Source organism: Osmia bicornis, chromosome 12, assembly GCF_907164935.1.
Source record: "Osmia bicornis bicornis chromosome 12, iOsmBic2.1, whole genome shotgun sequence".
NCBI classification, from domain to species: Eukaryota; Metazoa; Arthropoda; class Insecta; order Hymenoptera; family Megachilidae; genus Osmia; species Osmia bicornis.
Window position 1 is genome coordinate 6,255,732 of NC_060227.1, and position 26,175 is coordinate 6,281,906.

General features: G+C 42.2%; 2 protein-coding genes across 9 annotated transcripts in view; one reads left to right on the top strand and one right to left on the bottom strand.

The window, feature by feature from the left end:
• Positions 1–18,152, bottom strand: part of LOC114871703 (hormone receptor 4-like) — a 106,896-nt gene extending 88,744 nt beyond the window's left edge. The window contains exon 1 of the mRNA XM_029177918.2: positions 17,839–18,152. The gene's annotated coding sequence lies outside the window, so the exon portion shown is untranslated. The remainder of the gene's footprint in view (positions 1–17,838) is intronic.
• LOC114871704 overlaps positions 1–26,175 on the top strand; it is a 125,374-nt gene that overhangs the window by 94,070 nt on the left and 5,129 nt on the right. For 5 of the 8 annotated variants that reach the window (XM_029177927.2, XM_029177931.2, XM_029177930.2 and 2 more), the window contains one exon: positions 26,067–26,137. In XM_029177927.2, the coding sequence (XP_029033760.1) occupies positions 26,067–26,069 (3 nt within the window). In that variant the 3' untranslated portion in view covers positions 26,070–26,137. Of the gene's footprint in view, positions 1–26,066; position 26,175 lie in introns of those variants that run through there. The other 3 variants (XM_029177925.2, XM_029177923.2, XM_029177924.2) reach the window with 1 other exon arrangement.

A 26,175-nucleotide genomic window follows, 5' to 3' on the forward strand; every position in this document is an offset into this window, starting at 1 on the left:
TGGACGGCATCGGAAGGAGCGTTTAGAAACCAATTTCCCGTACAAAGAAACGGTGATTATCCGAGAGTAATCGCGGCATGCCGGTAGCCAGTCGACACCAGGAAGCGAGCCGCTAAACTCCCCCGGTTGCGGTGCAATTGCAATCATCTCGCTGCCTAGCCACTTTCACTGGTGACCTACTGTTACGACGTCCTGGCTTGCCGGTGACGCGGCACCTTCCACAATGCGTGTGTGTGTGTGTGTGTGTGCGCGCCCGTATGCGTCTGTGTTTGCGCGCGTGTTCGTTTCACCCTACGCGTGCAGCCTATTCACGATTCGTACGCAGAACCGTTAGGTGAAGAGAATAGCACGAAGATGAAAATAGAAGTAATAGAGAAGAGAGAAACAACCTATGCTTTGATTTTTATTTTCAATTACTTTATGGGAATGTAAAGTTGATTGAAAGCGGTGGATGTTTAGTTTTATGATGTTTAAAGAGGTTTGAGCTCATTAAATCTGTAGGTTTTAATTAAATATTGTATGTTACAATGCGGAGACAAATTTTAGTGATCATTTGACAGCTTTAGTTTTGAGGTTTGAAGTCGTTTGAACAAATCAACCCCTCGATTTTGAACTTTTTCTTTGATAAAAATCTTTTTCTTTGCACAATTGCTAGGAATATTATTATTTTAGTAATCTTCAATTTTTAGCTCGTTAGTCTCGGGGTTTGGAAAGGTTTGAATTATTGAAATCAGTAATTTCTATTTACTTTTCTTTAATTATCCAAATTCGAAGATATTACATTGTACTCCATTTACTAAGATTGAAAGGAATAGAGGAGGACGAACGGTCTAGTCGCTAGAAACATTCACCGTTTTTCTTCTCCTCTCTTGTGCTTTAACTTCCGCGTCACGAGTGTCATGATCCTCGTCGTGGCTGCTGGATCACGAAGCATTCCGTCGAGGAAGATCGATCCTCGACTTTGCGATATTCTCTCCGTGAAGAACAGAAACGAAATGACGGAAAATTGAAAGAAATTCTTTCCACAGAAAGAATTGACACTCTTAATTCCTAGTATAAAGTAGATATCCGTTCTCTAATTCATCAATTCTTCTCCCTTTTTTCTGTCTCTCGAGACACGAACACGTTGAGCATGGTCATGGATTAAGGAAGTAGTTCTCGCGATCAAAGTTGTGCTCCATAGTCACTTGAACAGCCTATCTCATCTTCTACAGGCTTGCCAATTATCCTGGCAGTGCTCAGGACTTCGTCGAACTGCAAACTATCGGATTAGAGAGATCCACGAAGACCAGGCTCTCGATTCGATAGGTTAAGTTCGAGCTTTCCATGTAAATAATTGTTATAATTATAGGAGGGAATTAATTTTCCCACTAGAAATTTTAGTTTCAATCGAACGAATATTTAGAATATTTTAGTGATATAACATTGATACATCTAAATGTTGCAAAAGTAATAATATAAATTTATCGAAAATTAAATAGGGATTTTAAAAAAAGGAAGATATAAACTTGTACTAGCAACTCCCTCTAAAATCATTCATTCAACCAACGATCACTTCTACCGCAGCATTCTCCGTTCGTTCAGCGGGAAAACGCGGAAGAGAAACGCAAGGAGGAGGCCGTTGCCTCGAGAGGGCAAGGTGCATGAACCGTGGGTGGTTGCGCAAGCAGCAACCTCCTCCTCGTCGTTGTCGTGTACCTGACCATGCAGCCGGGTCTCGGTTCTACCGAGACCATGATCGCACGCAATATGCATAAATTACCTGCGTGTATGGGCATGGGGGCAACACGGTGGCCCTGCGGCGGTGAAAGTTGCCCGAGGTCAACAATCACCGTCCACCATTCTTTCGTGACCAAGAGGGCCATTCAGAAGGGTTGACACTAAGTCATTTAACGATGGGGTGATTTGTTTGAATAGACTGAATTTCGGGGACACATTTTCGACAGAGGATTTAAAGAGATTCAAGGGTTTTCGGAGTAGATTGAATTTGGTAATTTTAGAATTATTAAATACAGAGTATAAATAATATCTTAATTTTCTTTATTTTGTTTTTTAACATCGCAATAGGGGATAGTTAATTTTGAAAGTATTAAAATAATAGGTAATTACAAATATTTAAATCATCTGAGTCATAGGAAAGAAAGTGTTAACATTGTCTACATATTTATAAACACGTTCTCTTAGCTACTTTGTTTCACAAAGTGTCATTGTCGCATTCAGTACGGTACACTTAGCATTCGGAAAGCTGAGCGCAGCATTTGAATTTCTTAAGAGTGTCACGAGCTAAAAGGAACGCACCTTTCGTTTCCTTGCAATTTACATACATCTTGTTGAACTTTGAGCCCTCAAACTAACATTGCAGCTTCGTTTGCAGTGTTATTCGCATGCCAATCAAAACGCACCTTCCACTTCCGCTTCTCTCGCTTTCACTTATTCATATTTATACCCGTTGTAATCTTATCGTCTTAATCTTAAACTCATTTGAAATCGAATATTTTTTTGGAAAAGATTAATTCTAGGAGAAAATAATCGAGGAAAAAGAATTCCCGATGCATAAAAGAGAAAAAGAGGTCGCGGTGGTTGGAAACGTAGTGTCATTGCACTTCGGAAGCCACGCAAGGGCTTTCAAGCTCGTAAAGCATCGATGGACAGGCGCTGTTTTCATCAGACTTTTCGAATTTTCAAGGCGTACACTTCCTCGATACGTCTATCTAGAAGTTTCTTACGTAATGACGTTCAAGTACAGACGATTATCGAGAAAGAAGAACCCTTGATGTACATACTTTGTATTTCTTGTCTAACGAAAATTGTTGTCGATCATTCAGAAAAAATAATTTAAATTTAATTCTTGATTGATTAATTTCACTCTGATATTTTATTATTATTCTATTTGTAATATTGGGTTACTATTACAGTAAAAATATTTTAATTAATGAATATTATTTTTATCGAACCTATTGATTGATCAGACCAATCGATAATTCCTCTTCCGGCACAAAATTACAAGAGCGATTAATTTCCCTGAAACGTATATGTAGTTAGTGTTAATAATAATATTCGATCGAGGCCAGTCGAATGAAAATAAAATTCATCGTGAGTAGAAACATACGAGCGAAGTTGATTCGGTTATCGTCTTGATGGGATTATCTTACTTCTTTTTTTTATCAAACAGTCAGCTGACCGCAACAGCGAGACCTATTGTCAAGTTTCTCTCTCGCTCCTCCACTCGGTCCCTATCTCTGTTTCTCTCGTGTTTGTTATCCGACAGGAAGGAAAGCGTGGTCGAGATTAAATTCTCTCCATTGGCAAGGTTTAGGTTGTTGCGCCACATTCTCCGCATTCACAGCAGCTCCGTTCGAAGGTTAAGGTTTGCCCAATTTCACGAGCACGATTGTTGACAACCAGTTACCAACCATTCGCTTTGATAAAATAGATCCGAACTTCAATACTATTAATTACACGAATAATTATCGAGCATACGATCGGATATTTTTCAAATTTAAATTTTCAATTTGACACCCCTAGATTATTATTTAATTTTCAAATTTAAGCTTTCAAGTTCTACTTTACATCATTAATTAATTTTTAAATTTAATTTGGTACACTCGCCTCGTCAGCGTATTCGGTAATTAACTTGGGAAACCAAGGACGGTTCCCCGGCTACGACAATCCTGTAGCCGGAAAATCGAAATTTTTCCCCGCTAACTTAATTCGATGCCTGTGAAAATTTCCATAAAAGAATGATCGAACGTGGCAAAGCGTAACAGGCTGACTTTCGTCGCGTTGCAAAGAGCAAATGGGCGTGTGGCGTTGAAGCGGTAGGGTCATTGACTGGTGCGGTGGTTAATACAGCATCCAGGCACGCACACGATCGTGCCAGAGGGACCCGCTTTTACGCGTGGGAGTTATTAAAAGCCGAACGAACCGGCGAGAAAAAGCGACAGGCTTAAAAAAGGAGCCGAACGTTGGCCATCTTTTCGGGCGGGTGTCGCGGGGCTTCGCGTCTAAAGACGACTCGAAGCTGCCTTTTACAGCCTCTCAAAGAGACTTGACTGAACCGAGAACCCAGTCGACTGGGGTGTTTCCTTCCTCGAATTCAACTGGAATAATTGGAACGTTGTTTCGAGGAAACTGTCGCTTGCTTCGGGTAACAGCCTTGGTGATTAACAACGCTTTATCTACCGTTTCAAATGGAAAGATGAGCCATAAAATGAGCTGAATTTTAGACACATCATATATTTTGGGGTAGTAGTACAAATATTAAAACAAATTTGCTTTGTAATTAGTCCAAGTCAAAACTTAAAAAATAATTTATTTAAATAATTAATCAAAGTAATTAGAACCCATGTGGCTCTCTGCAATCTACAATTATTTATGAAAATATGATCTTCATTTTTAAGAAAAATAGAAGTTGTTTAGAAATGAACCAAGCATAAGTATTCTTATCTTTGGGGTGTCCGTTGGACGTGCGTTGTGTCAAACGGACCCCATGGAAATTTCCCCCTATCGGTCGATGCAATTTCCCTGCAGTCTCTCCGGCTCGTAAATTCTGTTACGTCCCATTCAGGCGGCGCGTGCGTTCACGAATCCTCGTCGCTGGTACGCGCGTGTTTTCGAGCCGAGGCCCGTCTCGAGATACGCGCGAATGTACGCCTCCTCCCGCCGTTGCATTTCCATGTATTTTTATGCCCGAGTCATCGCTCCCACGGTGTATTTTTATCCGGACCGAGTGATATGTAACGTTCCGTGGCGAACGCGGGACAACCCCGACGAGGAAGGCAGATTGTTCGAATTGCTAGCCTCTTGCAACTGCAAGAACTGTGTCGCGTTGACGCGGTATTACATCTCTTCGTTAATGTTACATTTTGACAGACGGTGTCGCATTCTTGCGAATATATAACACGGCAATTAGGTTGAACGATGAATTTTGAAACGTATAAACTCTGGTACGATTTCATGACATAAAGGTATCGCGAAATGGCACTTGCGATACATCAATTTAAAGCGTAAGATCTGATGAAGAAAACTGCATAAATGCTATTCGGATATTTTTCTTCTTCTTAAAAACGCATCGTAGCGATCGTAACATTTACTTACGCGTGCTGACGTAGGCGTGTGCCGATTTATATTTCATTAATAATAAAGATACGATGAATGAGAGAGTAACTGGAGGACCTTATGTAATGGCGCGGTCACTGACTCTGATACACTTTCTCCAACGAGAAGTTATCCGTCGTAGATACAGATAAATGTCCGTATCGTTTGACGTACGAAAGATAGACAGCGCAACGAACAAGTTTTTTCTCCAATGGAATTATACCCATTGAAAGTGAGAAAGGACCATTCTTTACGGTCACCGTTTCTTGCGATCGTTTTTCCAATACAAAAATTTATCCCACATTATTTTGTTCGTTAATAAAAATCATTAATCTGTTCGATAAATTTGTATTCATAAAGATACCAGGTTACTGTACAATTAATACACAGTACCATTAACATAATTTCACCATCTTAATTTAATAAGAGTCTGACTCAGCTCGATAAGATTTATCAACAATTAACCATCGAAGTAATTAAAGGAATGTAATTATGCAATTCCATGAACGAGCCAATGCACTTTTCTCTCCGCGCATCGGATCGTTGCGTTTAAAGAAACGAATCGCAGGTGGTAGACTTGGTCGCGTTTTCCTGCGGTTGTGCGTTTTTATCCGTCTACCTCGAAACGTGTTCTTCTCTTCGTATATTTTTCTTTCTTTTTTTTTTATTTCTCTTCTCCTACGCTGCCGTGAAACTAATTTAGCTACCGAGACGATGACCGGGGAAAAAAAGACTCTGCCAATCAGTTTCCCCCGGGGACGAAATTGCGTCGGTAAAGCTGGAGTTTTAACGCGACGAAATATTTTTCAGCTACTCCTAAACTATGTCCACGTGGCTAAAATTGACGTCAATGAAACGGAGAATCGCGTTTGTCATTTTCTGTAGCAGTAGCATTACTATTTAATGGATATTCATTGTATAGGTGATTAAATTAGAAACAATGGAACAGATAGAATTAACAATTTAATAGCGAAGGTAAAATGGAATAATCTGATATTGAAATATTAATTATTTCAAAAATCTTCTTCTTGAGACAAGGATATGAGTAGTTAATTATAAATGATCAAATCAATCATATTATTAATTTTCGTTCAAATAAGATCGAATATAAAATCAAGTTTCTGCTGCTGATCGATTAAGAGCATCCTGTAAATATGAAAAATAAGGATGCTTTGAGCTAGATGTCAAGATTAAGAGGTTGAAAGTTGAACAGAAAAACCGAGGAGAGTTGTGGAGTAAAAATTGTACAGTTCAACTTGAAACTCTTTGCACTTCGTTAAACGCGGCGAAGTTTATGCCGCTGCTGCCACGTTCCAGGGCATGGTAAGACTTCGTGCCGGAATCGTTTCAGACTTCATAGAAAGCTATTTCGGTGCCAACGATAGAACTATTCAGACCTGGCCGCTTCCGCGTCAAAGCTACTTAACGCGACTGGTTGACTTCATTAATCGTTATATTAAAAGCAAGCGACAAGAATAGAAGTTGCGAGTAAAGTCTACCGAACTGCACAACCTAAATACCATTCGTCGATTCTTCAAAGATTTAGTCGATTTAAAAAAATAAACGGTCATAACGCGGGTGCAAGAAAAAGCGCAATCAGCGTCTAAATTGTAACGCTATCGATTCCATGGCATCGAGAGAGTCTCGTCGGTCAAGTCGACGCTTTATATCGCCTGGTAGATCCACCGTGGTGTCTGGTGGGGCCAGGTGCATCGTCCTCGGGGAGAAAGTTTGCTGCAACGGCGTAATACGCGATCTAGCCCAACCTAGCCGACAGACAGACGATCTAGTGGTAGTCTAGGCCTAGGATAAGATTGGATAGGATTGGATCTAGCTACGGTCGAACGGGTATGAGGAACGGTTGTGCAACCTGGTTGCAACCATCTCGAGCGGAGAACTCTTCCGAGACACGAAAAGCGAAACGAGATTCATCCGTGATCGTCCAGCGAGCTTTGTAATCATTTCAACATTTTTATCTACTTTTGATTTTTAATGTTATTTTTTACGAACTGAAAGTTAGGTAGCATTTGTGATTCGAATTTGCAAAAATTCTTTTTGAGTAGATAGTGTATGGATAATTATTTGATATTCAATGTAAATATAAAAATCGTTTAATTTGAAACGACTGCGAACACGTTTTTCAGGGTTAATGTCCGAAATAATCCGTCAAAGTGTGTACTAATAGCCGTCAATAATAAATTAAAATCGGCAGTGCATGACGTTGGACGTGATTTCAACGTTAATTAGCAATGGAAATGATGCCCAGTCAAGTGGTGTCAATAGTTCTGATTAAAGTATTCATACGTTGTGCAAATATCCATCGGTGTATTCGTAGCTAAATATTATTTAAATTAGTGTAAACAATATAATTATTTTGATATAAACGAGCAAATTACAATTTGTAAGTATTGTTCACTAGTAAATATTCAATTTTCAATAATTTCATTTGTATTAAGAATATCAATGAATCATTTATGCAGTTACTTTTATTACAATTTGGGCTTTAAATTGATTCATCACAAGTGCAATTTCGCGATATTTTGATGTCATCGAAAGTCGATCCACTATAAAAATTGAAGAGGTTGCCTAAGTCTCCTTCTTAGCAAGATAATTGCAAATCTCCCGTCACAAAAGAGTTCCATCGAAGAATATCTTTTCTCACGCTCGAAAACGTGACTTTTAGGGATTCTGAAAAACGATTACGTTGAAGGAACGCGGTAAACGAACGTCTTGTAGTCACAGAAAAATCCTGATCGATAGAACGAAGCTTCAGTGACAGGTGTAAGACAAGCGGGTGATTTATGACTCGCTTTTAGATCACGAAGATTTCCCTGGAGGTGCATCCAAATTGGACTTTAGAAAGTGAGACGAGCTCGTGGAGTATGATTTTTACCAATTCGACGGGTTATAATCACTACGCGAAACGTTCTGTTCAAGAATAACCACAAATACTTAGAAACCGATTCGTACTTTCATTTCAATTTCATGAAGAATCCCTTGGAAGGAGATACTTCATTTTTAGTCTTCGTTTCAGATCACTTCTTTAATTATTCGCGAATCATTAATAATTCAATTAAATCGAATAGAAGTCTTCTGATAAATATTTTATTAAATTGAAGTTCTATAGATACATAATTAAATTTCTTCTTCTTTTCCTATCAATCATGATTTAAAATTGCCAAGAACTGTTCTCTCCGTTTACAAAATACTACAGAAAAATTTGTCATTTTCCAAAATCTCCTCCGAAAAAAAAAATTAATTTCTTCATTATTCTAGACTTCGTGAAGTTCTCTCGTCTTCGATCGGATCCTTACAGGTAGACAGGCAAAAGCGAAATGGAAGGTAAGAGTCGCGACCAGTTGCTGGAAAGAGGTGAAAGTCCATAGGCACACCATAACCGAGCTGCGCCGCCATTCATTCCGTGGCAGAGTGGTTCGCCGAGCGGAGTCCAATCGCGAGCGGACTCGCTCCACTGGCTCGCGAAGCGTAGACGAGGATTCCGCTAACTTTACTCATGGTACCGCTAATCCACGATGTTCTGTTCCCGGACCACCATTATACTTTGCGACCGTACCTTCCGGCATTTCCCTTTCCGCTCGTGACTCACAGACTCGAGACGCTTTAGATTCGATATCGATAGAAAAATGATAGATTTTGAATACGTACTTAAGAATTTAAATATTAGCTAGATAAAAAGAAAGAAGATTTTATAAATTTGTTTGATGCGAAGAAAGTTTATGAGAGATTCATGGGATGATATAGTTAAAGGATGTTCTATAAGATTGGAGACTTCAATGCGTGGATACGGAGGTTTTCATTTGAAACGTGGTTTTAAAAGTCTTAGATACCTTTTATTTATTTTTAATTAAATTTATTTCTTTCCTTTTTCTTTATAAGATAAATCAATCAATTAAACTTAATTACAGAATTTGTAAAAATAATAAGACTTTCGATACAAAATTGAAAAATTATAATGACATTAGAGCTTAATTATATTATAATTAAATTAAATTTCATTTCGTATCATAGAGCATAATTTTATTACAATTTTATTTAATTTTATATATCAAAGTTGAGAAAATATTAGGAAGAGTGGAACGGCAGATCTTGCAATAGTTATTCATGATATCGCTAGTCCAAGGTTATTTTCATCCCCTATGACACATACTGGATCGTCGTGGTGCCCCATGTACCACGACAAGCCGGTTTTCCCTTTTATCCTCCCCATCGTAGGATCCCACGAGGGTGAAAGTGGGATCGCGTTATTGAAACTAGGAAAGTGACACGCTGTTTTCTTCTTCCCTTTTCTCTTGGCCTACGTTTTTTCTTCATTTTTCTTTTTTTTTTGCTACGAACTTACGTGTGTCGAGTTTAATGGCTCGTAGGGTGAAAGGGTGATTCTGTTGGATCAAGAAGGGGTGAAAATCGATACTACCCTTCGTGTGTAAACGACGAAACTAGGGAGAATATCTGTGACGTTTATGTCAATTTTCTATCGTGTTAAAGTGACCCACAAAGTAATTTCGAACGTATTTAAGAAATAATAATAAAAAGATTGAAACGGAAGGTAAATGAAACAGAATCGTACGAAATTCGATAATAAACTAAAACACGAACAACCAAGGGAACTCGAGAAAAGAAGATAAAGTTCTCCAGTCACGATTCTTCTCCTCTATCCCTGCTTTTCGAGTTCGTAATTACAAAAGACACTCCGCTGAGATTGCGGGGACGGAGTGACGTGTGGAAGGGTATAAATCCTGTGCACGCGGTGGATGAAGCATAGAGGAAGACAATGGAGTCACCGATAGAGCACTGATGACACGACGTAATCAGAAGTCACGAATTATAGAGCATGCATAATGCAAGATCACAGCTACTGCAACATTCATGTAAAGCCGCGCGCGAGCCGAATTTTCGCGATTCTGAATTTCAATACGGGCCTAACAGTACTCTGCCAGCTCGCTCGAGCATGGAGCGAGTGAACGTGTTCTGTCCTCGAGATTTTGAGGGCTTTTGGATTAAACGTGTCGTCGAAATGCATAGCACGTGATCCACTTTTGTGCGACCTACCAGAAACTATTGGAATCTACATTCTATCGGATGCCCGTTCATTTTCATGAATTAAATTAATCCTTTGAAGTGGAAGCGCGTATAAGCTTGGCATTACACGTGCACGGAATATTTTTTATTTAAACTAAATTAAACATCAATTTTCAATTTAATCCTGTGCTAACATTATAAGAAGATATTTGCCAAATGAGGATACCGTATTGTGTTTATACCCAACAATTTTTACCGAATCAATTTTTCATTTTCCGAATGGATGTATATATTATAAAAACTTCCACAATGAATGTCTGCGCTCCGTCTAAAGATGAACCATGCAAAAATCCAGCAAACTTCAACTTACTTCGATCCTTGGACGTAAAACTTGGAGGAAATGCAACCCCCACGACTGTCATACCGCGACAATTCTACCGTATTCAAGATATTCTTCTTCTTTATTCCATTCTTCGAGTACCTCGACCTTTCAGCCCTCGTCAGAAGTTCGCGTCATCCCTTGTCGATCGTTCAACCAGGAGAAATCTTTTCATCGGCTGCGGAGCTGACCAATCGACATCTCGTCTACTATTTTCCAGCGCATTTCCATGAAATTTCGTGCGCGTCCACAAGAAAGGGCTTTAAGTGCGGCATATCGACGCCCTGTTACCAGATTGAAGCACTCGAAGGGTTCTCGAAGAACGATTTCGTACATTCCAGCAGCTGGACGAGGGACAGGGTGAACGAGTTGGGAACACCATGGGGTAGAAAGCCAGACGAAAGTGTTTTTACACGCGGGAGGTCCTGACAGCTTAAAAAAAGGGCATCGAACCGGAGAAAGGCGTCTGTCTCTCACGAATTTCCATCGGAGTCTCGTGATTATTCGAAAGAATTTAGAAATTATGATTTCTGAACTGCTGCTTTTGTTCGTTTGAATTTTAAGAGTTTCGCGTGTTGTTAGACGTTTAGTTTCATAGCGATTCTGTTCATCAACGTTTCAAACTCTTCTGGATGTCGTAAGCTTCATCTACATTTCATCTTAGGCGACCTATTGGCCAACTGGTCGATGCTCAAACCCTACTTTTGATATTTAGTCTGCACGAGTTTCGCAACGTAGAATTGTGAAGTATCGTCGTGTAGTTGCGACGTATTCGAATTGAATTAATTGTCAGCAAATCGATTCTTTTTGGGTATAAATGGACTATCCTTCTATAGGAATATTTTTCACAAAACTGATACTTGATATTTTCGTTTGCACTTCAATTCTATGGCTTCCTTTATAGAGTAAGAAAAGAAATAGATTTAACGCAATCAGAATTAATTTTTAATACCGACAGCTAATTATCACTGTAATTAAAGTTTTTATATTGAAGACCGAGAGCCAGTTCTAGGTTCCTAAATCGAACAAAAGTAGACTTAATTTCCTAGCGTTTGATCAAGAGGTATTCTCTTTTGAAGAGTGAAAATTGCAACGCTGACAAGAGAATTCAAAGAATAGAAATTTCTTCTTTCCTTCAGTTTAATCAAACGTTACTAAAATCACAATTATCATACGAATATCTAACTTGCCACATTTTATGGGAGTATCACACCTTATTACGTGGCTGATACTTTCGTTGACTTAGGATCACCGAGTGACACGTTCAACGAGGCAGATCGCGGTTGTCGACCTCGTATTCAGAATTGGTCCCCTTAGGATCGCACGCTGTGCGTTTGAACGCACGTGTTATATCAATATGTGAGGTCATCGGGCGACGAGAAGTGACAGTAGAATCTTTCGAATGAAAATAGCATTGTCATTGGCAAATCTCGTCTGGCTGTCATTACAAGATAAAATAGCTGCTCGAAAATCTCTCGCCTCTAGGTCTTTAGAGGAGGACCTTTCTAAGAAACGAGGAATTATCGAGCGCCAATAGCTAATGCAAAGCTTTCCTAATAGAAAATTATCTAACGACTATCGCAGTCGATAAATTATATTTCTTGAAATGTTTAATTTCATAGTGAAAAAATATTTTTTGACACTTCAAATCGCAAAAATGGTGAAAACGAATAATACCACTTTCGTAATCACGGACAGATATATGCTCTCGATCATATAGACGCAAGGCGGGCGCATCGTGAGTGCTCGTCAATGCGGGGGCGCTGTTAGCGGCGCGAGCGTAATGGTTAACGGGGGGTGGAGTTAGCGAGGGGAGGCAGGGGTGGCGTGGGCGTGGTGGGAGAAGCTTGAGCGAGTAGTGGGGGTAGTTCGGTGGCAGCAACGGCGTGCTCGGTGTCATTGCCTCGACGCTCGGGGCGGCCAGTGACTCCATCACTGACCTAGTGCCGAGGATGCGCGAGCCTGGACGGAAACGGCCGAGCCAGAGGCCGTCGACCTCGGCCGGCCTCCAGCGCGACACACACCGACATTACGAGTAGCGCCCCGCTACCGTACACATCGCGCCTCGTCCTTCTCTTTCTCCGTCACCCCTGTCCCTCCCTATTCGATCCTCTCTCTCGCACGCGCTTTCTCTTTATCGCGCCAACCTTTCCCGTCCTCCTCGCTCGATCTGTTTCGATCTCCGTTCCGTCTCTTTCTTCGAGCTTCTCCGTGGGCTTTCGAAGCGACCAGCTGGCCCGGTTGGTCCTGAAAATCGCGGAAATGCGCGAGTTACGCTTATGCGCGAGCCTCGCGGCCGCGCGAGGTAACGGAGCGGCATGCGTTACGCCAACGGACACGGCCGTTCAGACCTTTTCCATCGCGAGATGATTTAGAAAAACCATCTCCCGTCCACGTGAAATAGGAACGTCCAGACACGTCGCTTTCAAGCGCGTTCTCCTCGAACCGTTGACGATTATGGACGTACGTATATCGGTTTTATGACGGGGATCTGGCGATTCTGCTTGTTGTTTTCGATGATGGAACTTCGAAAGAGGAGACTTAGCGGGGCGTTGATTCGTCAAATCGATAGGACTCAGCTCGAGAAGAATCGTCATTACTTATTTTGATAACCAACTTGGTTATTGGAGGTTTTATTCTTGAAAGTCATCCTCTAATGCATTCGGTTCTGTTTCTGAACGAATCATCCTACTTGAGTAGCTTCTTCTTTCAATGTTTCATTAACATATCGATGATAGAATAAAAATTCAACTTGAAAATTAAAAATTGTAAGAGTAATCATTTTTATTCAAGATGGAAATATATTTGCAGTATTTTTATCGCAGTGAAGTATAATACACAGGATGACTAATCTCTTCTATTAGTCCCAAAATTCTATTGTAGCAATTAGGGTTACTCATGTTAGCCTAGCATTAGTCATCGTTGTAACAACTAAAGGCTAAGGTCACTCTTAAATAGTCTTAATCAGACAAAAGTAATACATCAGCCGAAGGAACCACAATCTTTCAGTTAGGAAATCTCTCCCTTGTTTCTCGTCGAGACACGCGATCCTAAAGACGCCCGACGAACCGACTTCCGGAACACCTTGCACACACTGTCGGCCCGAACATCCGCGACAAACACAATGAGATTGTAAATCAAGTCGACCAGGGCAGCTATTGAACGTAGGAAGTATCGTTGACGCGTGTATGAATCATTACGAAAGCGGGCAGGTACGTTTCTACCTGTTTGAACAAGAGAAATGGGTGAAAAATTGAAAAGTGTCGGTTGGAATAGAACTCGTGTATCGCGAGGGGAACGAGAACAGGAAATTGATTCATAAAGACGGACGACGTTGAAGTTAATCGTTGTTGTGACAATGAAAGTTGTGCCTATCCTAAAGTTGAAGAAACTTGACATTTTCTACTGACATTTTGATGAATCGTGCCGGTAAAAGGTCTTAGAAAAAGTGTATTTACTAGTCTGTAATAGGCGTGACGGAGACTTCCGGGTTCGTGCTGGATAACAGGAAGCTCTATTGTTGGGATTTTGACAAATTGGGAATGGTAAAAGAGATATAGGTTCTTGTAGGAATTTCTGATGACTATAAATATGCTTGATTCTTTGTTAATTCTCGTAATAGAAATCCGTCCAGTGTTATTTTGTATTTTAATTAATTTTTAGAAATGCATTTATTAAGCTACGTTTATATAATATTCTGCTTTTAATTTTACTTATACAATGTTCTGATACCATCGCGAAGGAAAAACTTGGGACATGCTATTCGTTTCCTGATTTTTTTGACTTTGTCTGACTTTTGATTTACCTATATCCCTTAAAATACACCTTGCATATTAATTCTACTTAATTACCCTTAGGAAGAGTGTTTGAAACCGGTTCTAAATTATATTACTATATTTGTATGGTAAATAATTTATAATATAAAGACAGTACACCCTTTAAAACCATTCCCTTCAAAATTTTAACCAACTCGGTCTTAAATTTTCTGCAACTATTTCTCTACTTTCTTTTTCCATTCGCTCTAATTCGATTCCCTTAGAGTTTTCATTATCTTCTTCCGGAAATGTCCATCTTATTTATCATTGTACTCGGCTGAAACATCCCTAATGGTTTCAATAACAGGAATTTTGAACTCGATCCAGAATGACCAGCTCTTGCTCTCATCATGACCACGAAGTTATCGTCGTTAGAACGATATCGTCGCGTGGAAGTAACGGTCTTGGAGGGAAAATTATGGTAAGATATACGGGATGCGTTCGCGCCGCGTTTTGTGTGCTTGGATACGCGGTGTGAGACCGGAAGCGAGATAAATGGGCCGCTCTGTTACGCTCACCAGCGAACGTTTCAACGTGGCGAAACACTTTCCAATGTTAACCGATAGCAAGAAACGGAACGGCTCGTTCGAGTCGTCCGTTTTAACTGTGTATCGCTCTTGTTCAAACGTGCAATACTAATGGCCTGTAAACATTACAGCACGCGTTTAGCGGTAACGAACAATTCGGTATACCTTTTCGCAGGTTTCCTCGTAACAAATGTCAAAGCAAACAAGCAGACTGAATTTCTTGTGTACGAATGGAAATAGAATTTAAGAAAATAATAGTTTCTAATCTTCGATGAAACATGACCCTGTATCAGTAGTCTGTGACACTATTAGAGGGTTAATTTCTATGTCCGTCACAGCATAATCGCAAGAACACTTTTGTCCAACCCCTTTGCGTGACGGTCGGTGAAAAGTGTATCAGCGAGGACGAAACACGAACGAAAGAAAGGAAGAGAGAAAGATAGCAGGTACGGGCGCCACGTGCGCCGAGATTGGCACGTTCCTAACCTACCCCATTCGTTAACCTGACCCGTGTCGCGATTCCTCCGCAGGTCGATTCCCATCGAGCGCGGATTAACCTACATACGCGAGGGCATTTCTGCGGGGTCGACACACGACCACGCGTAGGTGCTCGTCGATACAAAATTAACTAGCCCTCACCCTTCGCTCGTAACCAGCGTATCAGTCGATAGCGCAGCCTCTTCCCTCTTCCTTTTTTTTTTCTCACCCTCCAAAGTGATTCTCTCGCGCGAATAACGGAACGGTGTTACGAACATTTTCAACGCCGGGAATATTTTCAATGGACTTTCAATCCAGAGGGTGAATCGCGTTGAAGTGTTTCTGGTTGTTGAAACGTGAGAATCTTTTTTTTTTATTATTATAATGGAGATTTTTTAAATTATTTTTAATTGGCGGTAAAGTGGGTTAAAGGCTTTTTTTGCACTGAGAGGAGTTATGAATTATTAACACTTTGATTGGCACAGGGAAACGAGACATAATTAATCAGACCACTTGCTATCTTGTCTAATTAATATCATATTAATTCTATTCAATATTTTCTGTAATTTTATGTCAGAATAATTTCAAATTCAATTATCCAAGTAATGGAAAAATAATTCTTTAGAACCGGTTTCGTCCAAACTTTGTTTATTATTATTTTTCTACATAGTGGACATTTGGAGAGTTATTTTAAATTGGTAATAAAATGGGTTAGTGGTATATTTTTCACTGAACTGCATTTGAATTGCAAAGAAACCTTTTCATGGGCCAAAAGTGATTACCAAGCATAAAGAATATATTTCTAAGCAATAATCTTTATCAGTTTACAATGGAAATTAGCGGAAATTTCATACTTTTTAACGTCATTCAAAGTGACTATCATTCTGTGTCGTTGTCAAAGAGATAAAAAAAATTCTTGCACTTCGACTTCTTCAGGAATTCTTTCGAAAATGAATAACGCTGACGAGCGTTCCAATTCTTCCGTTGGAAGCCGACGCGTTTTCGAGACGAAACGAGTCGCATTGAAATGTAACCAGATGAACGTCGGCGACGTTTTATTCAAGAATCTCGGCCAAGCACATATTTTACCTTCCAATCCGGTCAAGTCCACTCGCTTTTGTACTCTGCGCATCGGATTTCGGGGAAATCGGTTGAATTCGAACGGAATTACATTTTACCCCGTGCTGCGTCAAGTTTCGCTCTAAATATTTTCATCTCGCTCTGCGTATCAATCTGCACTTAGGCAGTGATGCACAATTATGCATCAATATTGAAAGACGACTTATTTTGGAGTGATTCGACAGAATTCAATTAAAATCAAATCGGTCTTCCTGAAAAGTCAGGATGTTCACAATCAGCGAATGCTATTGTTGCGATTTCAACGACCACGAAGAGGAAGTAACAGAGAAGATTTTTTTTTTTTTCAATTAACGAGTAAAGAGAGAAAAGTTTTCTCTTAATTTCTCACGACAGCTTGTTAATTACGAAAAACGTTAGCCAACAGCGAGGAAAGGAACGGTCTTCGGAGGAGTTTACTGAGCCGCGGACAATGATTTTCGCGCGGCGAGTTCCCCTTTTCACGGGAAGGGAAACGCTTCCTCCTCGTGCACGCGAAAACGAGTCGCGGAAAGAGACAGTGAAGAAGTGAAACTCGATCCAGCGGTACGAGCCTAGAGCTCGTTTCTATCCGCTTCCTTTCCTTTCTACCACGAGAGTAGAAGTTCCATTCTTGCCTTCTTTTCTTGCCGCTCGCAACGGTATATTAGAATCGCGGACGACTCTTTCCCTCGAAAGGGAAACGAATTCCTTTCAGATCGCCATCTTAATTGCATTTCACGGGGATTATCGCACGAATCGCCGATGTAATTTCCGTGTTAATTAATTTACACCACGAGTACGATTATATAAACTTGTGATAATACGAATTCATATTTCATCTATTATTTTCAAGCAATAATGATTCGACTAGAGATACTAATATAATTGTACATTGTATATTTTTTTTAATATATAGATTAATTCTTCAGAACATTATTAGGACGCGATATCAAAAAGTTCAATAGCTTTTAATAAAATATCTCATGAATTTGTTGCACTTTCACACTTCATACTTTCTTATTCCGAAAGTTTCAAAGAATTAATCTATATTAAAAAAAAATTAAATTGACATTGAAATTGTAAAAAGTCTTTCATCTAAAGCAAAATTATTGCCACTATTCAATACTAATCTAACATTTGATAGCTTGAGATTAGAAAGTGAAATATATCAATTCTTCCAAAATTCAACATCAAATTACCCTGAACAGCCCCAAGTAGAATTTCCTTCAAACCACCCAACGTTTCTCATAGAAACCCAATGAACCCCTGAAATCTGTCAGTGAACGGTACAATTAATATCGACTACCCTTCGAAGAAGAAACTTTCTCGTCGAAAGAACATTAAAAAGGGTCAAGTGTTATCGACCTATAACGGACATATGGTTGTTGTACTTTGTGTAACTTACATTTTTGGATCGTCGATGATCGGCCATCAACGTGAGCGCCAGCTGTCAGCGTAGCCTCTGTTCCCCACCGCGTGTTCCGGAAGTGCGAGCCTGTAACGCGACCGTGCCGGGTCGCTTTCAGCTGCTTCTCGGCTCGCACCTGCGTGCCATTCTCGCGGATGATCCGCCGGTACCTGTTGTCGAGCGAGCCGAAGGGGCGAGCTAGTCGGGAAAATCGTAATGTCGATCACTTTCACTGGCCGTTTTGCGATTCCCTTCCGTGTCACGACCGAGGAGAGGGCGGGAAGGAGGCCGAGAAACGAGAGACAAAGACACAGGAGCACCGGTCGAAGAGTGAAAGAAAAACAGAGATAACAAAATAATAAAAAAAAAAAAAAAAAAAGAGAGAGAGAGAGAAAAAAATGAAATGAAATGAAAAGAAAAGAAAAGAAAGAGAAAGGGAGAAAAGACGACGACGTTCGAAGCGATAGAACGGTAGCAAAATAGGAGAAGAGAGGGGGGGAAACGCGTGGATCGTCACAGTTTCACTTTTAAATTCCTGCAGGCGGTCGCCTAGCTAGCTGACTCTCCACTCGCTCCGCTCCGCACCGCTGCTCCGACTAGGTCGCGTGCGTGTTGTGTACGAGGGTTACCGTTAACGTGACGTAGATAGTCAACGGTAACGTCATACACCTCTCTCTCTCGAGCGACTACCTCTTCCTGCCCGTCCTCTAGCTCCTCTTCCACAAACTAACCTCCAGCCTTGCGCCTCTGGACACCGCACGGTACCACACTCTGTCCCTCGTTGCTTTCTAACGATATATACCCGCTCTATCCTGCCCACGTAATTTCATCTACCTTGTCCTAACGCGAGGACTAGGCTTTCACGGTTTCACTGTCGGCGACCGACCTGGAGACTCCAGCTTCATGGTTTCTCCGGGTTAACGGTCCGCTCCCCGAACAACAACGATCGCTTTCAGTTGTTCGTCAATCCGGTCTGTGTACCGGTACACGAGCACGCGGAATCACGCGGATTTCGATCACTATCCACCGTTGACACGCCGCGGTCATCACAGTTCAACATCGGGGCCCACCCAACTGGCTAGATCGTCCGCGATGGACGGAAGAATCCGTCGCGATGTTCGCTGGAACAGCTAGCTCTACCGTCGATTCTTCTATGTTCGCTGTATGGAAGGAAAATCGTGGCACGCGTCCATCTTCGGCTACTTTGACAACTAGCGACACGTGCGTGAGCCTTTTTCTCTTTTTACGGCAATTCGACAGTTCGTGCACGTGGAAAGTTCGACAACGGTATATGATCCGAACGAAACTTGGTGAAACTCGAGGGATTCGTCTTATCCGCTGGTCGTTCTCGTTTCTTTAATTTTTTAAGTTCTGATTCGCGCGTGGCTCACGCGCGTACACCAGCTCGTCGCGAGGCCCGTTTTCTTTTTTTTCTTTTTTTCTTTTTCAAGCGGACACGAGACGAGACTGCCGCGAACCAGCGATGTCGAGGCGTGCTTTCCACCTTTCCGTCGCGATCATCGACTTTTTTTCATTTCTCTTATCGTCAGATCTATCGAACCGTTTCAGAACGATCGGATTGTTCTTTTTTTTTTTTGGAAAATTGTGCGGATAGAGATTCCGTTTCTTTTCAGAGACTTGGCGAAGCGTCAGAGGGCATTAGTTACGATAAGGTTCAATCGATAATTGACTCGTTATCGAGCACAGCCGGTGTACAGCAGAGGACCGCCAACCGTGCACGACAGTCTCGAATTATTGCTGGATAACGAGATCAATTCGGTTAATCGCCGTTAGGTGAGCGAGTTTAGAGCCGATTTCAAAGGTCGAGTTGCTTCTAACAAATCTCTTGTCACACGAAGGATTATTTTCTAGGGAGCGCTATCAGAGACTACATAGATATCTTAGAAAATGGTAGAATATCATTTAGGGTACTGAACATTTTTCAAGAAAGTAAGTAATACTTTTCAAGCAACGATTTACTTTTATTCTTTTTGATAGAACATAGACAATTTGTCGTTTTCGTGCAAAGCTTGATACGACTGGACGAATTAATTAACAGCACACTGTGCAAGTGGAATTCACGCGCTAGGAAATTCTGTTAATTAAAGCGTTTGTCGTGTCGCGGTCGATGCGATTATCAACGATCTGATTAACGCAATTACCGATCGATTAATCTTTTTTTTTATCCAAGAAGCTTCATTAATTTTCCCTACCAAAATAAAAGAAGGATTATCTAAAGAAAATTTCTCTCCTCGGATTTTCCCTCGATTCGTTAAAAATCAACAGGGCAGAAACGGTTATGCATCGAATCGAATTTCCCGAGTAGACATGCTGTCTCTATTTTCATTGACACGTTGTTACACCGGCACGAAAGAGGCTCGAGCGTAATGCGGTGCCGCGGTGCCGCGGTGCCACGACGCGGCTTTTATTTATAAACGCGTCGGTCAGAAACGGTGCTGCGATGCGTGGTGACGCGCGTGTCGAATATTACGCACGCGTACTGCGGCGGCCCGCTCGCGTGCACACGCGGCGGAAAGGTGGTTACGGGATGGAAAAAGATATCCACTGGAAGAGACGCGGAGCAGAGGCGAACGGGGTAAGACGGGACGAGCAACAGTGTTATTATTTCCCTTGCTATTCTAATCCGAGCGGATCCGAGTCGCTTCGAAACGGGAAGAGAATTGCTCGATACCGAACGACCCGATGATGTTTCTTAAAATAACAGGCTAAAACACCGTCGATTATATTTAGAGAGCGCTCCGTTTGGAAGCTTTTCGAGGTTTTTCAAGATCGTGATCGAAACACGCGGATCAGATCGTTTCCATTTAATAGAATCATAAACTTTCTCGATAACCACGTTAATGTTCTTCCGAAGACTTATCAATATTTTGACAGCCAGTTTAATTACTCCAATGTATAAACGAATAATTTCCTCCACCATCAATGATCTATAAGTTGAAGCATCCTCGGTGTTCGATAAAATTCATCAGGATGATCGGTTGCCAGGCGCGTAATCAGTTCACGCGTCTCCTGATAAGATGTTCTATCTGTTATCAGTCACGGTTCGATAGATCGACGCCAGTCCAGTCGTAAAGATGTTTCATACGACCAGATTCGTTCGAACGAATCGTGTGCACCATATAAATATTCTTCGACAACGAAAGATCGTCGATCTTCTTTCGGACACTTGCGTCTGTGATTATTCCACCGCTCGGTAATGTCTCGGAAAAGAAAGAACATGAAATTTGACAGGTCGAGCACGATGATGGTTGTTTGCAAGCTCGACGTCACTGGATCGAGAATCACGGGAAGGGATGAAAGAGTGCGCGATATCGGTGGCGCGAACGCGTCGAAAGAAACGGCTCGAACGGGCCGCGTGGACGATGGAACACGTGTACTACGTTGATGAAGGAACAAAGATCGGCTTGGAAAAGAAGCGGATGAGCGAAGCGTGCGTTGTTGGCCGACAAGAGAGAGAGAGAGAGAGAGAGAGAGAGAGTGATGCGTTGGAACGCGAACGAAAGAGAGAGTGGTTCCGAGGGTGGCCGCGAAGGAAGAAACGCGAGGAACGAACGCGAGATGATCGCGATCGCTCCTCCGGGATGACAACGAGGGAACCGATGTATGTAGTTAGGAGGGAAATAAGGATAACCGAATGGCGCGAAAGTGAAAGATCGAAACTGAATTATACGCGTGGACCGAGGACGATATCGCGACGAACGTCATGCGTGTTATATATGCAATCTATTTATATATGTAATGTGCATGTATGCGTGTGTAATGCATGATGAGTATATCCGGGGAGTCTCTCTCGCTCTCCGGCTGATCACACAACGTGACAGATTTCCCTTCCTGTTCCTTTATCTTTCCTTTCGTTTATTTATTTCGTTCGTCCCCCGTTCTCTATCCGTTATTATCCCGCCTCTCGTGTTTCTCCCCCTTTTTCTCGTTTACTGCATCACCACAGGTGATCCACTGGGTTTAAGGCTCCTCTCTCCGTTGTTCCTCTCGCTCCCGGGACCTCCACCCGCGAACTCCGTCGAAGACAGACAGAGAATTCGGATAGCCGCGTATTATGTTAAAACTTGTAATATTTATATTACATCGGTGGAGTACGCGAAACTAGCCAGCAGAGGAACAAAAATGAAAAAAAAAAAAAAAAAAGAAAGAAACGGAGCACACACTCGATTTTCGACGATAACACTCGCGTTAATTATTCGAAGACGACGGATCGAAAAGCGTCGTCGCTTCTTGTTCCCGTTTTAACGTTCGCGCTCTTCCGCTTTCCTTCGCGTTTGTCGCGCAGACCGAAAACCGGCCAACGAAACAACAAACGGCGCACACTATTGTGGCCCGGTCGTCGCACTCGCGGCTCTCTTCTTCCTTCTCCACCACCTCCACTACTTCTGTTCCTTTCCGTTCTTCTTCCTCCTCCACCACCACCACCACCACCACCACCTCCTTCTCTTGTATATCTTCTTCTTCTTCTTCTTCTTCTTCCTCCTCTTCTTCTTCTGCTGCTTCGTTGCTGTTCAGTAACAAGTAATCCTTGCAACCGGCTGTCACGAACGAAACGTCACGGAGCCGACGTAACCGGCTGATGTTTACGCGAGTAATCGGGCCCGCGTTCGCGTTCGCGGACGCGAAACAACGAGGAAACAACGAACACCGTCACCGACACCCTCACCCTCTCACCCTCACCGACACCTTAACTGTGCCGCGAGACAGCGTGGACAACACCGATCAGACGTGTGGCGGCTCTAGTCGAGCACGTAGGAGGATGCAGAAGAGACTCAGTAGAAAGCGTTCGGCACGCTCGTCCGCGATAAGCCGACTCTCCGCGCGTGCACGCGTGGAGCCTCGAAGCGCGACAGACGTCTCTCCTCCCTCGTGGAGAAGGGAACGGACGCGCGCGGTCAGAAAAGCCGGGGAAAAAGACACGCGGGGAGTGAGTGAGAGAGAGAGAGAAAGAGAGAGAGAGAGAGAGAAAGACACCGGGAGACAGAGAGGCAACGAGAACGAGTGACAAAGACGGAAGTAGGGACACACAGAAAGAGAAAGAGAGTAAGAAAGAGGTTTGTGGTGCGAAGAAGATAGGAAAAGATGTAGAGAGAGAGATGGTCGCCGCGACGGGGACGGACGGTACAGCACTAACGAGGGAGAGAATTCTCTCCGCGAGGGAGGAAAAAGCGATCGTGCGAAACGCGCGGCCCGAGACGAAACGGTTTTTCCTCGCAGCGCGGTGGAAATGCAATCGGACACTCGCGTGTCGTCGGACCGTGCGCTGGCTTGAACCCACGGGGGTTAACACGCACGAAAGAAGAAAACAGAACGCGGCGGTGTGTAACGCGGAACACGCGTTCTCCGCGCGCAGTCGGCGCGATCTCTCGCTCCGTAACGCAACGTCCTACGGAAACGCGCGCGCGCGAACTCTCTCTCTGTTTCTCGCGTTGCTTGCGCCCTGCCGGAATCGCGGCGACGAACAGTGGCGAGAGAAGGTATAGGGACACGGAGAGCCGCGGGAGAGAAAGATAGTAGGCGCGAGCGAAGGAGAGGCAACGGGTGTGAGAGAAACGGAGGGCAGAACGGTACGGGATAGAGGTGTACGGTGGTCTGTTTCTCTCTTTGTCGCGCGCGCACAGCACACACGAGGTTACGAACAAACGCGGAACAGACGAGGAGAGGCCAGAGCAGCGCGCGAGCGACGTAGCTCTCTAGCAGCCGGCAGCCTGCCGGTCGGGTCAATGACCTCTCCTTGCCGTCGTCGAGCTCTCCTCCACTCGCCTTTCCTCCCTACCACCAAACCTTCTCCCCACTCACGCTCTCGCCATCCCCTCCACTCTCCATCATCCCCCACCGTTGCTCCACTCGCACCCCCGAGTCAGCACGTCGACGACCACGACGTCAGTTGGCAGCGTAACGACGTTTCACCGACGCGCTTTTTACGACGCCTTGGAGGGATGACTTTTGGAAGGGGATAGAGGGGAGCTGGTACAGAGGAAGGGGTAAGGAAATGGTGGGGACATCGTTGGGTCACCCCTCCACCGCTTCAGATTCTACTGGGTGGGAGAGACTCGAGAGTGGGACGAAGGGGTAGTAGGTCCGTTACTCGAGTTGTTTCCTTTCTCCCTCGTTCTCTACTCCACTCTTCTCGCTCTGTCTCCTTCTCTACCATCCCTTCCTTCGTACCCTGCCGTTAGAAGGGTGGGGAACAACACCTCTACTCGCGGCAACCACACACCGGGTTCACTGGTACAGTGTACCCTCTCGAGCGGTGCAACGCTCTCTTCCTGATTCCGCTTCTAACCCGAACTCTCCCTCTCCACGAATTCGCCTCGAGGAGATGGACGCGGATTGCGACCAACTGGTCGGCAAGAAGGGAAAGAGAACACGCCCGAAGAAGGAGGAGGGTCAGTGATGACCGATTCTGGCGGTAATGGGATACGATCCAGGGTCAGATTCGGTGTGCGTGGATATCAGAGGGTGGGATCCTCCGCATTCGACTCCCTGACGTTCGAGGAATGGGTGCCACGCTTGTCAATGCTTTAGGAACAAATTTTCTTTTTGTTTTTTACATCACTGGTTGAGATTATTGATAAGTCAACGTTAGTTACTTAAAATTTAATATCCAACCATATTCTTATTTCCTGTTCTTATCAGTAGATTCGACCACAGCTTAATCAAATATTACAATACCTACTTTAGAACTTAATCAGTTATCCAAGGTCAAATTTTCACTGTCGAGCAATCATTAATAGATTAGTTCTCCTTATTTCCCGTTATCGACGGTTCGAACTCTCTCGATAGAATTTTGCTCGTGGCACCGTGAATGGCCCGTAAGTTTCCGTAAGTTTCTATATCGAGTCGCTTCGATCACAGATCGAAGATTACCTCTACGAAATGTGGCTGGTAAAAAGTCAATGGCCCTGATGTTTATTCGACAGCCTAGCGTGGAACCAACGGCAAACGTTGGATAGACAATCATCGACCGCGATGATCGGTAGAATTTGGTGAACGTGTTTTTTATCGTTCAAGGGCTTCCAGGAGATTTCAAATGATTTAGATCAATTTAAGCTAATCTTTTAATTCCACCATGACTGGTTCTTCTTCGGACTAAACAATGTATTAACCCTTAAACAGCAAAATCTAGGTCAATCACGATCCAAATGTATCTAATTACCCAATGTATTAACCTAAAATTAAACGTATAATTTTTTCAATGAAAAGGTTTCATATATCAAAAGAATAATTTTTAAGAGAACATTGTACAATTTAGAAAATAATTAGGGCTCTCTTCATGGTCCGCAGTCTGAGGGTTTTTACAGCTTTAAGTATTACCCATTAGCTAATCTCTAATTTCAAATGTTAGCCATTTTACATGAAAAATTAATGGAACATTTGTGTAGGAATTTTTATCAGATTTCTAGCTTCAAATTGATATGCCATAAGTACAATTTTGCAGTACTTTTATGTCATCAAATCATAGAATTTCAATCTTTCAAACTCCACTCCATTGGATGTGTCATAAGTTAATAAGATTCACGTGTAATTTACAAGTTACTCGATGCTGTAACAAACAGCTGAATTAGTAGAATATTTTCATTACGCAAACATGCCTTTTTAACAGACTCTAACGGCATGCTTACATTAACACAAAACCCGAGACGGTGATAAAACATCGTATCTAAGGAGCGATGATAAGAACATCGAAATATGACTCTGACCTTAAACTTCAAACGCATGAATCTTGGAAAAGAACGCTATAAGTTGTGGCGTTAGTCTATCTTTGCTTGCCCATTAGACGATCAATTTACTTAATTAAGCCGGAACAACAAGCTTGACTAGTTTTTACATCAAACATACATTTACATATGTAGGAAACTACGTATAAATAGACGTTTAGAAGATTTTCATTGCCAAGTTATTTGAATTCTAAGTATTTTTGCGAGAGACGTCGGGTCTCCGATATTTCGGTTCATTCTACTTGCAGATTTTCCCGCGCAAACAAATCTGCGCGCGAATAACTTTATCGGCTATTTTCATATAATAATTTCGTACAGCAATATGTATTTTTGATACGAAAATTTAATATCTTTTTAACCAAACTCGAAGTTACAGAACTTCATTTCTATTTAATTTTACTGATATTTGAGTCGCGTAATTTATCATTTCTTTTTCATTATTAATTATCGAAAACTAATTGCTATTTTATTTTTATGTTTCAGTGAATTCATATGGAGGTATTACCACATCTTTTTATCAATCTGGAATTCTTCTTTAATGAGGCTGAGCTGTGTTGCTGCTAAACAACAAATTTATTCACCGTTTACAAGG